The 14,605-nt window shown below is 38.1% G+C and overlaps 2 protein-coding genes across 4 annotated transcripts in view; one reads left to right on the top strand and one right to left on the bottom strand.

The window, feature by feature from the left end:
- Positions 1 to 10,423, top strand: LOC139960786 (uncharacterized). Of its 2 annotated transcripts, none has more exons than XM_071959325.1 (8): positions 1 to 141; positions 2,536 to 2,709; positions 3,397 to 3,639; positions 4,129 to 5,741; positions 6,160 to 6,245; positions 7,437 to 8,136; positions 8,692 to 8,792; positions 9,125 to 10,423. In XM_071959325.1, the coding sequence occupies exons 2-8, from the start codon at positions 2,544 to 2,546 to the stop codon at positions 9,237 to 9,239; spliced, it is 3,024 nt and encodes a 1,007-aa protein (XP_071815426.1). In that variant the 5' UTR covers positions 1 to 141; positions 2,536 to 2,543; the 3' UTR covers positions 9,240 to 10,423. The 2 variants fall into 2 exon arrangements, with proteins under 2 accessions (XP_071815426.1, XP_071815427.1); XM_071959326.1 differs by having other exon boundaries at positions 4 to 141; positions 2,539 to 2,709.
- The window catches only part of LOC139960788 (centrosomal protein of 41 kDa-like), a 26,587-nt gene continuing 21,408 nt past the window's right edge, over positions 9,427 to 14,605 (bottom strand). For both annotated transcript variants that reach the window (XM_071959330.1, XM_071959331.1), the window contains one exon: positions 9,427 to 14,082. In XM_071959330.1, the coding sequence (XP_071815431.1) occupies positions 13,979 to 14,082 (104 nt within the window). In that variant the 3' untranslated portion in view covers positions 9,427 to 13,978. The remainder of the gene's footprint in view (positions 14,083 to 14,605) is intronic.

The raw sequence follows: 14,605 nt of genomic DNA on the forward strand, positions 1-14,605 counted from the left end.
GGAGTTTGATTAAATATTACCACGAGTATCTGCCTTAATCTTTAGGCATTGTTATTCAGTCGCTAGTGGTACATATGAGTCTTTCTTTTATGGAAAAAGGATAAACAATTGCCATTAATTGTGGTTGCCATTTCGGTAACAGTAAGTATACTGTGTTAGTGTGTATTGCACACACAGAAACAGTTTCTTGCTCGATCTGTACTGAAGGGACAGTGCTTGTCTACGGAAGCATACTGCACAGTTAACGACGAGAAGGTGCCAATAAACTGAAATGCGGTATTTTTCAGTTAAAATATACAACTCGCAGGATGTAACTGAAGTTTCATTTATCAGTTTGGGCTTATCGCTTTACTTGGGCTTAACCGTGTCTTGCTTTGGCATTTGGCCTACACTGGTATCTTAGAAATTTAGTTACAGTATAGTAGAAGCCAACTCACACCTGCTGGCAACAATTAAATAGGCTTTCAGCCAATATTGGTATCCCCAAAGCAATGACAGACTGTCATACCATTCCCAACAAAGTTTGTTATCACCATAGCCTAATTTGAGTTGAATTCTACTATCTTATCTTAGCAATTGGATATAGGCCTAGCCTAGTAACTAAGTAGCTTTAGTACTAAGTTTACAACGATAACTATATAGTTATAACTTATATTAGTAACAGTATAGTAAATGCTTCATAATTGACGCACCTTCAATTATTACTAGCAACGATACAGCAGGCCACCTAAACTTTTTGCAGTCAAGCAGAATTACATATTTCATGAGTTTGAATCCATTTCAGCTATTTGCTGACCAAATTTTGGTATTTTTTAAGCATTTAACACCCTCCCCCCAGTTTTGCCCATTTTTTGGGCATTTGGAAATCTTACACCCTAAAAATAACCAACATAACCTCAATATGATAACACTACTCTCTGGGACCTGACCTGTCTGAGCTTAGAGGCTCAGAGCATAGCAAACAGCATCTAAAGTCAATGGATGTATACTAAGGCCTACACTACAGTTAGCTTATCGACAAATGTGTCAATTTAGGGGTATGAAAGAACTTGACACGGCAGACATTTTGTGGTCAAATTCTGCTCAACTGTACGGTGCATAAGCACAGATCCTTTAATATTTTGAGATCATAACATTTCTGAGGAACTACACATATGAAAAACACATACTGTACAGCTGAGTGATTCGGATTTTTCCTTGATAGACATCGTTGATCAAATCCTTAAGTGCGTCAATTATGAGCCCACCATGCTACTAGTTGAAAACTTGTAGCTAGGCTAGGCAAGCCATATATTGTATCGCCTGTTAAATGCCAAAGGACAGACACAGTCTACCTGTAATCTAATACTGATCTATGAAACCTTCAATTACATCCTATGAGTTGTATATTTGTGCAGTTGAAAGCCGTATTTCAATTTCGTGGCACTTTGAAAAAGTTAACCGTGCAGTATATATACTTCCGTAGATAGGCATGGTTAAGGTTTATTTCATCCCAGCAGTACAGATTGAGCAGCAACAAACTGATCCATGGAAGGAAGTTTTTTTATATATAAAAATATTCTATATATATTTTATAAAAATATTTTATATAAAAATATTTTATAAAGATAAGTTTCCCTTTTTGCTTTCCATCCCACGTATGGATTCCCTTAGAAGTGGCTCGCATTTCTGTGTATTTATTTTATTTTTTTAAATTTCTCTCAATATGGCAAATTAGACAATCCATTGCCTATCGTTGTGAATCTACGTTACATAGCAGTGTTGGTTGATGCTTTTGGGTGACCTGTTGGTCTTCAAATTGCTGTCAGTTAGGATTTAGTTTGTTTGTGTCAAATATTTTTGGGACCATTTAGCTGCCAACTTTTCTCTCAGTTTTGGGAGGGCTGAAAATTTTAAAATTGCAATAACTTCTTAAACAGTAATCGGATTGTATCCAAACGTGGAATACAGTTTTTGGTGAGTAGCTGGTACATACAGATGTAAAAAATTTTGGGACTATAATATGTCATTAAATAGACTGTCAACATGATAACTGATTCCTGGTAGCTTCCTTTATATGTTGCCACATTATAGATAATACTCTTCATTTTTGTATGCACAAGTTTGTTTAAACATCAGAACCACTGAAGGTATTCGTTTTCTGGTTGTATCTTCCTATGGTGGGATCTCTAAAGCTAAAAGGCATAAAATTATCAGATTTGCATGGAGTTGTTGGTAGTTTAATATTTAAGAGTTTTATTTGAATTTGGATTGTTTTGAAAGACGGTTGAGGGTTCACCAATCTCATTTTTTTTTTTATGTGCAGAAATCTGCAGGTTTACAGTTTTAGGGGGTTGGCATATATCTGTTATCATTCTCAAATCACTTTCTGACTTAGCTAGACTATGAAATCCAAGAAACGATGATATATATATTCAATGTCTCCATTTTTAATTTGTTTATAATCTTGTCGGTCTCTTGTCAGTAATCAAATTACAATCTGTGTCCGTATCCTACTGTAACTGGGTATAACAGTGACCTTTGTTCCATTCTCAGCAGACAAGATGGCAGACCAGTTTTCTCGAAGCCTCCTCAAGGTGGCTATAGCCCAAATCTGCCAGGGTTTGGGATGGCATGCCATGCAATCAACGCCCTGCGACATTTTGGTTGACATAATGCAAAGATACATTGAGAAAACAGGACGCATCTCCTCACAGTATGCCGCCCAGTGTAAGTCTTGGCTATGTCAGTTTTAGATAAGTGGACAGTTTTTCACATTTTGTACCGAAAGTGAATGTGAAGGTCTGAAGATTTTCTTGTTTGTGTCTTTTTTTGGCTTTGTTATTCATTTTATTGTTTTGACATTCCATTGAAGGGGATCCCAGTGCTATATGAAGGAATTGTAGCACCAATGAAGGAGGTATAACCTTGTTTACGATACTTCCAATTTTGATGTCAGCAGAATATCTTTGGTGAAGAGTGACGTTAGGCACGAAATTGATTTCAATAAGTTGTAGACCCTTAAAAAGCACTGAGCAGTATTAAGTAAACTTGAACTGCTGTACCACTTTTAACTTGATAGAAATGACCATTTTAACAGATGAGGCTCATCCGTTAAAATGGCTGGACTACTACTGTAAGTCTAACGCACAGACCGTCAGAGACACTGCATTGATTATAATGCTGAATATCCTGAAAAGAATAATATGTATGGAAACACCATACTAGCACTCAACTTTCGGCATTTTTCTTAGTCTATGTAATATCACAAACAAAAATGTTCCCTGGGGGGAAAAAAATTAACATGTAGGATTTGAATTTCAATATTACCGGTATGTAATAAACTGTGTTCTTCTTTATCATTTCAAAACCAGAAATAATCTCCGATTGATTTTTCCCTTTGAAATCTCTTTTCAGTCGGAAGAACGTTTGTTAATCTCAATGACTTAGCGTTAGCCTTTGAGGATATGGGTGTGAATCTCTATGAGTTTGAAAACTATGTCCATGCGGTTGAACCCATGCCCTTCGTCCACGATGTGCCATCTTTCCCGATTCCCAAGAAGAACAACTTACAGCACCCACCTTCTGGATCCAGGCACTGCAGGGAACGTTTAGCCAGTATCCCAGAATACATGCCTCCCCTCGTTGGAGTTAAAGAAGGTTGGTAGCAACAAGTGTGTCAAGCAGGAATTAGGAGTTAACTTGAGCACAATATATTGCAACGAATCACAAAGCCAACTGGCTTCCTGGTGCCCCTTGTATTGCTGTTTTCCGTCGTCAAGCCACTAAACATCGTAATAAAGCCCTATTGGACCGAATTTAAGGTCACTCAAACAGCTTTAGGAAACCCAGTTTAGATGATCAGTGTAATAGCATCGTTTCATAACATGGTTCTATAATATAGACAATAGAGGGATATAGCTTGTTGTAAACAATCCCAAAGTATTTCTGTTTACCCGGTAAAAAATTTGACCATCCATGAAAGTGTAGCTTTGAGTGTACGTAGGTTTTGGAATTTGTCTGATTCTCTAACCACTAAAATACGAGTAATTAAATTCTCGTCTATGAATGTTTATCTAAATGTTGACCCCTTTACGGGATCTAATCAAATTAGAATGCTTTTTCAATTATTTTTTATTTGGGCGATAGATTTTACACCAATTCATGACCGGAGGGACAGTTTGTTTTCTAGCCTGTCCATGGATACGGACAGTCCAGAATTACTCTCTCCAACCGGACAAGATAGCCTGGAGAAAAGAGGCGAAAAGAGAAGTCCCGATTATGTCGATCACTCTATCAAAAGGTTTCGTCTGGACAGCGAAGGGAACCTGCAGGAGGTTGTCATAGGTGCCGTAGAAGATTCAAATAAAAGAAGGGTCGGGAAACTGCCCGAGGCGGTCACACCTCCAAGGAGAACTAGCGTCATGATCCCAGAATCCCATCAGAAGTCTGCCGTGACGCAGGCTCTCTCGATGGCTGGGAATACCACCAAGTCAAAGTCTCCGAAACAACAAAAATATGGTACTCAGGAAACTAAGGCCCCCAAAATGAGGTTACCAGTATCAACCAGTTCCTCCAAGGGACCTATTAAACCCCAGTCAAAGTCCCCCAAGCACCACCTCTTCAATCCCAACGGACCTTCAAAATACCCGGTGAAAGTTAAGACTCCGGTCAATGTGGGAGTCATCCCCCAACCGAACCAAGCAGTGGAATTTAAACCTGCCAAGGGTTCAAAGAGTCAAAGGGCAAGCGGGGGCGCCATATCGACATTACTCTCGGCAGCCCTGCAGATTCAAGACGACGAGAACAAAAGCACCGTCCCTCCACCGAAGAAGAAGGACGAGGCGATGAGCATCTACGACTTCGACGACGACACGGAAGGGAAGGGTAAGGAAAACATGGCGGCAAAAGAAGCCAGCAGCGAGGGGTTGAAATCTCCGATCACATCCGGCGAGAGCAAGGCAGATCCGAACTCTCCCAGGGTCTACGACGAATACGAGATCGTGAGGACCACTTACCCGACGGAGGAAGACCCCAAGAAGGAGGTCAAGAAGAAAGAGAAAGGGAAAGTGCGGAAGAAGAAAGAGAAAGTGAAACAGAAGGATAAAAAGAAAGCCAAGGTCATCATAGATCAACCTCTGTTTCTTCCGGATGCGAAAGTCAAAGCCAAGGCGAATCCAGCGAAGGTGAAGAAGGCGGAAGAATTTCCCGAGCCGGAGGCCAAGCCCGCCCAGTATTCCAGCTACGTCCCCCCTAAGAAAGGCCGACCGCCAAAGTTGGACATTTCTAAGTTTGTCAAGAAGGAACCCGCCGAGGAGGAGATTGAACCCACCCCTAAAATCGTCATCAAGACGGTAGGGAAGGAACAGAACGTGGTCAAAAAACCGAACAGGTCGCCGATAACTCTCAAAAAGACAAAGAAACTTGAAAAATGGAAGAAGAAGAAGTTTAAGAAGGACAGGTACAAAGTTACTCTGGGATTCGCCACGGAAAAAACAGGCAAGACGCTGACTTCTAAGTTTGGCTCGCCTTCTAAACTCAGCAAGGACAAGCCAGTCAAAAAGTTAAACATCATCAAAACGAACAGCTCGAATCCGTTTCAGATCAAAATCTCTTCCCCGAAGGTGGAGCTGCCAGAACCTGAGGTGCCGGTCGTCAAGGAAAAGACCAAGAAGAAGAAGAAGATTAAGATTAAGGAGGAGAAAAAAGCAATCAAAGATGAAACATCAACATCAAAGTCAACCACAAAGGAGAAAGAGCAGGTATGTTCACACAAGGGGGTGGTATATCTTCTTCCTACGTGATATGTGACATTTACAACAACAAAGATTAAAGAAAAATAATAATAATAATAATAATTAATTAATAATAAATATTATTCCTGTCTTCAAACCATCAGGTAATGGCCAAGTGGTATCCCTGACGATTGTATATAACTATGATCATCCATAGATACATAGGTTAGAAAAGAATATAAGTAGTAACAGGTGACCCCACTCACCTCCCTCCCCTCCAGACCAAAGATTAGTCTGATGTTTGTCAAGATACTGGCATATTATTATATATATTATTATTATTATTATCATATATAAAGCATATTCTGAATTTGACTTTCTGTAACTTTTCTGATCTTTGGAAAATGTACTTTATTTTCTTCAATTTTGCCGTTTCCTTTGATAGAAAGCACCAAAAAGTGAGACATCGAGTGGAAGTTCTGTGCCCAAGATCACCCTGAAAATGGGTGGGAACACCGGTGATGGTAAATTGTGAGTATCATCTGGCTTGGATAACAGTTGCCTTCTCTCATAACACCAAACTGCAAATAAACTATTTTTTATTTATGCAGTAACAACACAGGTATTGCTTTCTGCACCCTGAAGGGTTTAACAATATTTAATGTTTCTACAGAGCCAACTATTTCCCTCTGACATTTTAACACTATCGATATGAACATCACTACTTGTTTTGTTTTAAATCCACACTAAAGCCGTCTCGTACTCTTCTGCCAAGCCACATCTTTGCCAAACCTCAGTAGCTCTACAGCTGTCAAGTTTTCCCTGAAAAAAAAAGGAACAGTCAATCCCATTGGTTCATGACAGGCGTTTCTCAGACTACCGTCCAATCATATTGCATCGTTGTGAAAGCTCTGATGATTTTTCCTACTGTGTTACATGCTAACTCTGCAGTGAACAAATTAAATGGAAAAATGAAAAAATCCACGACCTGCCTCCAGAAAATTTAAAGGACCTTTTACCATTCCCAGATCTAACAGGAGCAAGTAAAACACTATTAGAGCAGCTAGATCTAGTTCTGTAAGAATGGCCATAAATGTTTGATATACCATTCACTGTAGCCTAAAGTTAGCCCTGTCTGCTATCAGTAAACAAGTATTGCAATGGCCTGCTCTTTATTGTCTTTCCCACATACATGTCCATTTTCTTATACTTACCAATATCTTGTGGTATTTGATTGAATGGAATGTGGTCATTAAATTCTTGAAGTCAACAGTAAAATTGTGTGAATGGTAAAACTAACGAAGTTAATGTTGGCATAAAGGATTAAATTGGGGGTTAGCATGTGGTATAGTCAGCTAAATGGCTGATATTAAGTTTGCCAAAATGTTTGAACTCCAAGCTCAAGGTTGTTTTCCTGGATTTTCAAGACACTTGGGATCACCAAGTAGATACCATTTCTGGTTAGCCACAAAATAGCCAGACTGTTTGGTATCTTATTCCTCCAGCCTAGTCAACTATATATAACACATTGTAGAATTTATAGCTCTGTTGTTTGGTCAAGAAAGTCATCCCAAAATGAAGATGTTATTGAAACTTACAGATTTATTTGACATATTTCCCCAAAAGCACAGATGCAAATGAAAGCATCTTCCAGGACAGCTGTTGAACTCCCAAATTGATTTTCTTCTTTCCTTCTTCTTTTTCCTTCTTTCCTTTCTTCAGCGTGATAAAGACAATTCGTCCTCCGTCGCCGTCCAGTGACAAGGATTCTCCGCCCTCCTCTCCCATACCGCTGCCACCTGTTCCCAAGATATCCATACCAGTCTTACCAGCCAAGAAATCAACCAAACCTTCCACTCCCAAGACACCGAAAGCCACGGTCAAGAAACCCTTGAAGGTCAAAGAGTCTAGTGTATTCGTCGATTCGTTGCCTCCCCCCACGAAACCAAGACAGAAGAACACCTCTGGAGGTAAAGGTTCATCGAAGACGGCCAAATCTAAGACCGTCGACGTTCCTGTCAGCCCCAAAGGTAGAGGCAGGAAGAGTTCTGAGACGCCTACTCCAGGGGGCAAGAAAACTGGTACGAATAAATCGAGTCCGAAGAATTCATCGGTGTCGCCGACTGGCGCCAAATCAAGCTCTGCCAGTAAGGAGAAAGCTTCGGCCGGAAGCAAAGTCTCCCCGACCAGCAAGTCGGGTAAAGCCAAGGGTACCGGGAATCCTCCCGGAAGGCCACCTGGTAAATCTAGTAGTAAAGTGCCTGTTTCTCCTAAGATTGAAATCAAGGAACCACCAGCCAAGAAATCGGCAGAGAAACCAGCAAAGAAAGAGAAAGTAGCAGCCGTTGCACCTCCTCCTCCACCGCCTAAGACGGAAGATGTTCCCATGACGATAATGACCGAAACCTTGGGAACGTTTGTGGTATGTCTCAAAAAGTTTTCCTTTTATGAAAGATAAACTAGCTATTTTGTCACAGATCAGATGAGGATCAGCAGATGAAGTTCAGTTGCCATGTAGCTGTTATGGTTGAAATAATTTTTACCCGAAATTTAACATAAACGCCTCAAGCGTTCTTTCTTGATAGTTCATGTTTATAAAAGCTCTCAGCTGGATTTATTGACACATAACCATTGGGTAATGGGTAATGGCATTAAGAGAGGAGAAAAACAGAACTTCAAAAAAAGTAGACACTTTTGTACGCTCTGTGCATTTACGCCAAGTAAGTCGTGAGGGGTGAGGGGCGGGAGTAAGCGGAGTAAGCGGGAGCAGCTCCATTTTAATGGAGCTGCACTTGTGTTCATGTGAGGAGTACATTTCTTGACATTTAACATTGATAATGGTATTCATCGAATTTATAATAAATGAATGTTTCACAAAATGTCAGGAATTAAAATATTTCCATCATCAGAAAAATGTCAGCTTGATATTGAAATGAACATTGCCTTTTAAACTACCTTTTTTTTGTTGTGGTTTTAGAGCGAGACTGGGGAAAAGATTTGGATTTGTCCAGCCTGTAAGAGACCAGACGACGGTAGCCCTATGGTGGGGTGTGATGACTGCGATGACTGGTATCACTGGTATGTAGACTTTGCTAATCAGTCACTTATATCATGATTCCACGATTAGGAGGCCCAAATATCCCTCAGAAATGTTATATGTGATATATATGATATATGTGAAGTGTATGCTTCCTATTGTTGATGGATATGCACTTTCCGTTGGTTATCTACAATTATTGCTATTGATTCGATTGGATCTCTATCATATCCAATAATGCTTTCTGATCTATGGTCTGAGCTAAATGAACCAAAAAAAGAGATGGAAGGTTAAAACAGAAGCTGCAAGTTAATGTCATTCTTATAAGGCAAATTAAACATTAACGACAATTTCTCCTCTCCTTATTTCTCAGGCCCTGCGTTGGAATAACTATCGAGCCAAGTGAGGAAGAGTGGTTCTGTGAACGTTGCCTGGCTCTTAAGAATAAAAACAAAGGCAAAAAGAGAGGAAGAAAGAAGAAACTCTGATAATTCTTTACTCGATTCTTTGGACAAATTCTTCAATTCTTGGATTGTTTGCAAAACTGTTAAAGTCGTGACTGGCTGATTTAAGTTGCTTCAGATCGTCATTTTTGGTTTGAATAATTTTAAGTTTGACAGGTTTGTGGATTTCAAAATGCTTGCCCTCTACCAAGAAAACCTTGCTTTTTTTGCCGGAAGGTATTATGGATAAGTTTGAAAGAATTTTGTAAATATGTGTAAATGTATGAATATCTGTAAATAATGTTTGTTATCAACCTCCCTTATGAATCTCTGTTAAAAACTTTGACTGACTTTTTAGTTTTGATATCAGAGAAACAATTTAATTTATTTTCATTTATAGAAATGTGTCCTTGCAAGTTTTTCTTTTTTTAGAGAGAGAAATGAATCAAAAGAATTCTCCTTAGCTACTGAACATCATGCCAGAAGTGTAACCTTCAATTTTTTTATTTGGTATATGATGAATTAGCACTATGGGTTATTGTCATGTAGCAAATTTTACTCCAGCACATTTATAGGACCCCCCCCCACCCATCCCGTAGCAGGGGCACAAAGGCTGTGCCCTTACACAATTACTGTGCTCTCAATCTGTGCCACCATCTTGTGTACAAGACCGTCACATGTTACCAGACATGAGTATTGTGCCCCTCTATCCCAGAATATCTGGCTTGTGGTGCTTTCAGAGGAGGCTATGTTAATCAATTAGTAACCTAAGAAAAAAGATTGTAAAGAAGAGAAGAGACAAACTGATATAAATTCAGGAGATGAGAGTATAATTATACGAGACATGAGACGTCTGAGAGATGTCTTGTAGACTTCTAGAATTTTGATTTTACCAATTTATCTGGAACTTAATTTTGTTCATCCTATTCTTGGAATTCAGGCTACGAAGTATTAGATAAATCCAGAATAATATTTTACATATTTCACAAGTGGAATGGAAAGCATTCAGACATTTGGTTCTTCGATGTTACCCTATTCTTGGCATGTTTTCTCCCAATTTCTGTGTTCTGTAAATTGTGTCGATTTGCTTGACATTTGTGAAATGTCGGGGAACTTGTAATTAACCTGTACATATGTATATATATCTATTACTTACATTGTAAATAATCTTTGTTTTTGATGGAATACAAACTGTAGACAATTAATAAAATACATTAATGTTCAATTGGTGATCTCTTTCACTTATCTTGATCATTTATCTGCCATGTTTGTTAGGTACTTTACATTTCAGTGAGTACCTTTAAAATATACTAATTTAATTTTTCAATAGTTTAATTTAATAAATTGGGCTATTAGAATTTCTAACATTTTGAATATTAAATTTGAAGGATAGAAGCAAAATTTTTCCAAGTATCAATCATTTGTGATTATGCCGATGTAATCAAACTTACTCTGTATATTGGCTTGAGTCTTGGTGCAGTAGAAGACAAAAGTAAAGAAGCACCACCAGCTGCAATTAACATGCAAAATAAATCTCACACGAAACGAATACTAATTAACAACAAACAAATTAACAAACAAAACAATTGTTTTTAGAGTATCATCAACTTGTTTTTATTTTGTAAGACACTGACAAATGAGGTACTCACTTTCATGTCATTCATTTTCAATGAATTTTAAGTGGTGAATTTATACAACCAATATTATATGATATAATAATCATTTAAATTACAATTCTCATCAACCTTTGACACACACCAAATGCTTGCTAAAGAACCGCTGTGAAAAGTGGAATTAGGTGCGAAAACAATGTTGGAAACCTGCGGTATTAAATATTGAAGTGAGGCGAATGCCCTGGGCATATATAAAAACAAGGGCATGATATGATGGGAATTTAGAAGTGTAAACAGTGCAAAGGATTTGACCTTGCCATGTGAAGAAATTAAGGCAAAATTTGGGGAAATCAACATTTTGGGACACGATAGTTTCACATCTGAAAATGAGATAATTAGTATTTTGGTAAGTTTCACAAAAATAATTGGAACCATCTGTCAACAAGAAAAGCAACAGCAGTTGTTAAATCCTGTTACAAGTCTGAATCAATATCAAACAAGATATATTATCTCTGCAGACCATTTGTACCTCTCACAGTTGTACCTTATGTACACTTGTACTTAATGTCCTGGACAGCCCTGGTTTAAGAGATGCCACAGCCCCCTCAACGCCCAACCTTTGACATGGCACCTTAACCCTTAATGATGGCATCGAATGAGGTCTTCCTCATATTTATCTCAAGAATGTAATAATGGGTAAAAAGAGTAACAAAGAGAAAAGTTAACGAATAGGTACAAAGTATCAACTTTGTACAAAAGACAAGGTTATTTGAGGAAGGCTATGTGGTACTTTTGTGCGATGCAGTTTCTCAAGATTTTAAAATCAGAAAGAGCTGTTCTCTCCATGAGTATCCACTCTGGATGATTGATATCGGATGATGAAGTTTAAAGCATCCAGCCACATTCTTGCAATAATCAGTTATTACGACGGTTAACGCCTTAGGCTTGACCAGACTACCCTGCATATCGCTCATTCTAGTTATAGTGTATTATTTAGGCTTGAGCACCCTACCAGACTACCCTGCATATCGCTCATTCAAGTTATATGTATGCCTTAGGCTTGAGCACCCGACCAGCCTACCCCATATATAGCTCATTCTAGTTATAGCGAGATTTTGATTCTGTCCAACCCTATTCTCCAACCAATGTTTGTCCGTCCCTCGTAGAAAATCCATTGAGAACCGCTGTTGTAAAGGAAGCACAGTTAAGCTGGACAAAAAATGTGTTAAGTCTGATAAATACCAAAGGTAATTCTGATTATTCCTTGGATAACTTTACCTTTCTTATAAGGTTAGCAAGAACAACAAACTTGGCTGTCCAACAAGACTAACGTATAATGGAAAGAATAAATGATTGCATTTGCTTTACGTGTTCAAGGAAGGGTTTGGTTTGTGGCTGCACCACTCATATCTGTCTGTAGATTTTAAATCATTCCAACCACCTACACCATTCAACCTTACAATATGAATACCTTTAAATGTGAAGAAAAGAACGATCATAATAAAAATGAAAAAAAAATTAATAAAGAACAGATAAATCAAGGTACACCTTAACACTTGGCATTACTCAATATACACCAAAATAATATAAGAAAAACGAAAAATAAATCTAAAAATTTTCCTTTATAAGTAAACTTTGCCATGGGCATGACATTTAAACAAAGGAATGGATATGTTATAATAATGTATAATAACAGTTCTAATTTACAACCTCTATTAAAAAATGGAATGTTCCTACATTTTTAGTTAGTAACTGCAGAGCTGGCTATGTTTTGTCTTTACCAACACCATTCATTATATTTTTAGGATGCATTCAATGTCGAATTTTCAAAAAGATTTTATTCTTGCTTACTTATGAGAATAAATTGTAATATGCATGTATGTCTCATGCATCGACTTTAGTAAATATATTCATTTTAAGTTTGTTGGTTTCTGCATGTTAGTTTAAATTACAAAATAACTTTTCAATTACTTAACCATCCATTCTTCCCAGACCAGGGATGCAAAAATTATATTTCTGTTTCTTCACATTTATTTTTCACTATATTTAAAAAAAAAATTATACTTAGCAATTTAATTTATTTCCAATTACTTCTAAGGCATTTCAAAATATCACACTAAAGAACAATTGTTCTGACAGGAAGTTTTCTTTAGACCACTAATAGTAGTGAGAGACACAACACACAGCACTAACATGACCAAACTGAGCTGACACAAAATATTCTAGAAATTATCTAAGAAAATACACCATGTGATTTACAAAGGATGAAATTTGTAGGCCTACCTATGCTACATTCCTTCAGGTATAATTCTTTGTTTTAAATTATGGTAAGTGGATAACGATGTTTTCTAAAGACCTTCACATAGAGAAGGGTTGCCATATTTATTTTTATAGTAATGGTGTATCACTCCCTAATTAGGAACAAGCAAATGTGGATGGTAGCCACATAAATCACTAAGTTAGAAATGAGTCATTATCCAATAATGCATGAATATTCATTGGATATGGCAGACACTCAGTTGGGAGAATTTTCTTTATACTATATTGCATGTCACGCTTTAGCTTCAAACAAAAGTTAGGAACTGTTCATACTGTCAGTATGAGGGCTTTGAACCATGGTACGAGAAGACAGTATACAGTGTTATTAGCACTGGAAAAATGTCCCAACTCGGTGGGGGTCAGACACCCAATTATCTCCACCATTACTGGTATATATCCATGGGAAATGTTCTTCCTTCTGAAGGATATATGTGTGGCAAGCGTATTGTTTTGTTCATAGAAATGCATTTTCTACCGGATATATCCTACTATTAAGCCTAACTGTGATGATAAGATGGGACAGAGAGGCTACAAAATTATAACCCAGCTCAAACTGTCATTCAAGCTTAAGGAGACAACCACGCAAAAAATGGGACATTGAAAAATCATGATCACCTTGTGATGAATTGCACACTCAGCTAAGGCTACAATTGGTTTTAAATACTCACCCTACATTTTGAATCAAAGTTACATATTGAAACATATTACTTTGTACTTCTCCCTTGGTGTTTCCAATCAAGGCTGGTTGCTCATGGCAACAGTATGACATAATATAACAGTATTAATAAACTTAGGGATGGATTTAAGTAGGGCGGATACGAGTGACCTACGACCCCAGACCAGTATGGATGTTCATCTCCAAGGCTGGGAGGACACTGAAGACATTGAAGTGGACGTGCGGCTGGAGCTGACGGAGGCATTGCTGTGAGAGCGAGGGGTGGCTCGGTTAAGTCGACCTAATAATGAAGGATAGAAAGAAAAACAAGGTTTCAGAGATAATGCAGACAAACTGTTAGAATTTTATTGGAGGTATTATACAAGCAATAATGTGAGCAATTGGGAGTGGGTGGAGCACTCAAGTTTTGGTAAGAGGTCTGCAAACTATCGGGCATGCTAAACCAAAGAGAAACAGTTACAAAAGTAGCAAAGGACATATTAATTGTTATCAATATGATAGCAATTCAGAGTTGACTACCATCGAGAGGCTGCCCCTGACCTTGCTGTTAAATCCTAAAGGGGAACTGGGAAGGGAGATACTAAGACACAAGTCACCACTCCCAGTAGATGAAGTGATCCTTCATTGCCAGAGATAACCAGGGTCTCCTTGCAGCTTACACAGTCAAGAAGGTTGAGGGATGAATCTTAGAAAGGAGAGTTTTGTAACCAGATCTCAGATGAGGAGTTCTTTTAATGAGATGATCATGGTTGAAGATAATTTAAAGTTTTTTTCTGTTAAAGTGGAGGATGCTTGTTGCCTTA

This window comes from Apostichopus japonicus, chromosome 20, assembly GCF_037975245.1.
Source record: "Apostichopus japonicus isolate 1M-3 chromosome 20, ASM3797524v1, whole genome shotgun sequence".
Lineage (NCBI taxonomy): Eukaryota > Metazoa > Echinodermata > Holothuroidea > Aspidochirotida > Stichopodidae > Apostichopus > Apostichopus japonicus.

Bases quoted from the DNA above. Each gene is read 5' to 3' on its own strand.
- LOC139960786 (XM_071959325.1), top strand. From the start codon at position 2,544: ATGGCAGACCAGTTTTCTCGAAGCCTCCTCAAGGTGGCTATAGCCCAA. The intron at 3,640-4,128 runs GTTGGTAGCAAC...TTTGGGCGATAG, and splicing joins CCTCGTTGGAGTTAAAGAAG to ATTTTACACCAATTCATGAC. The intron at 8,793-9,124 runs GTATGTAGACTT...CTTATTTCTCAG, and splicing joins TGCGATGACTGGTATCACTG to GCCCTGCGTTGGAATAACTA.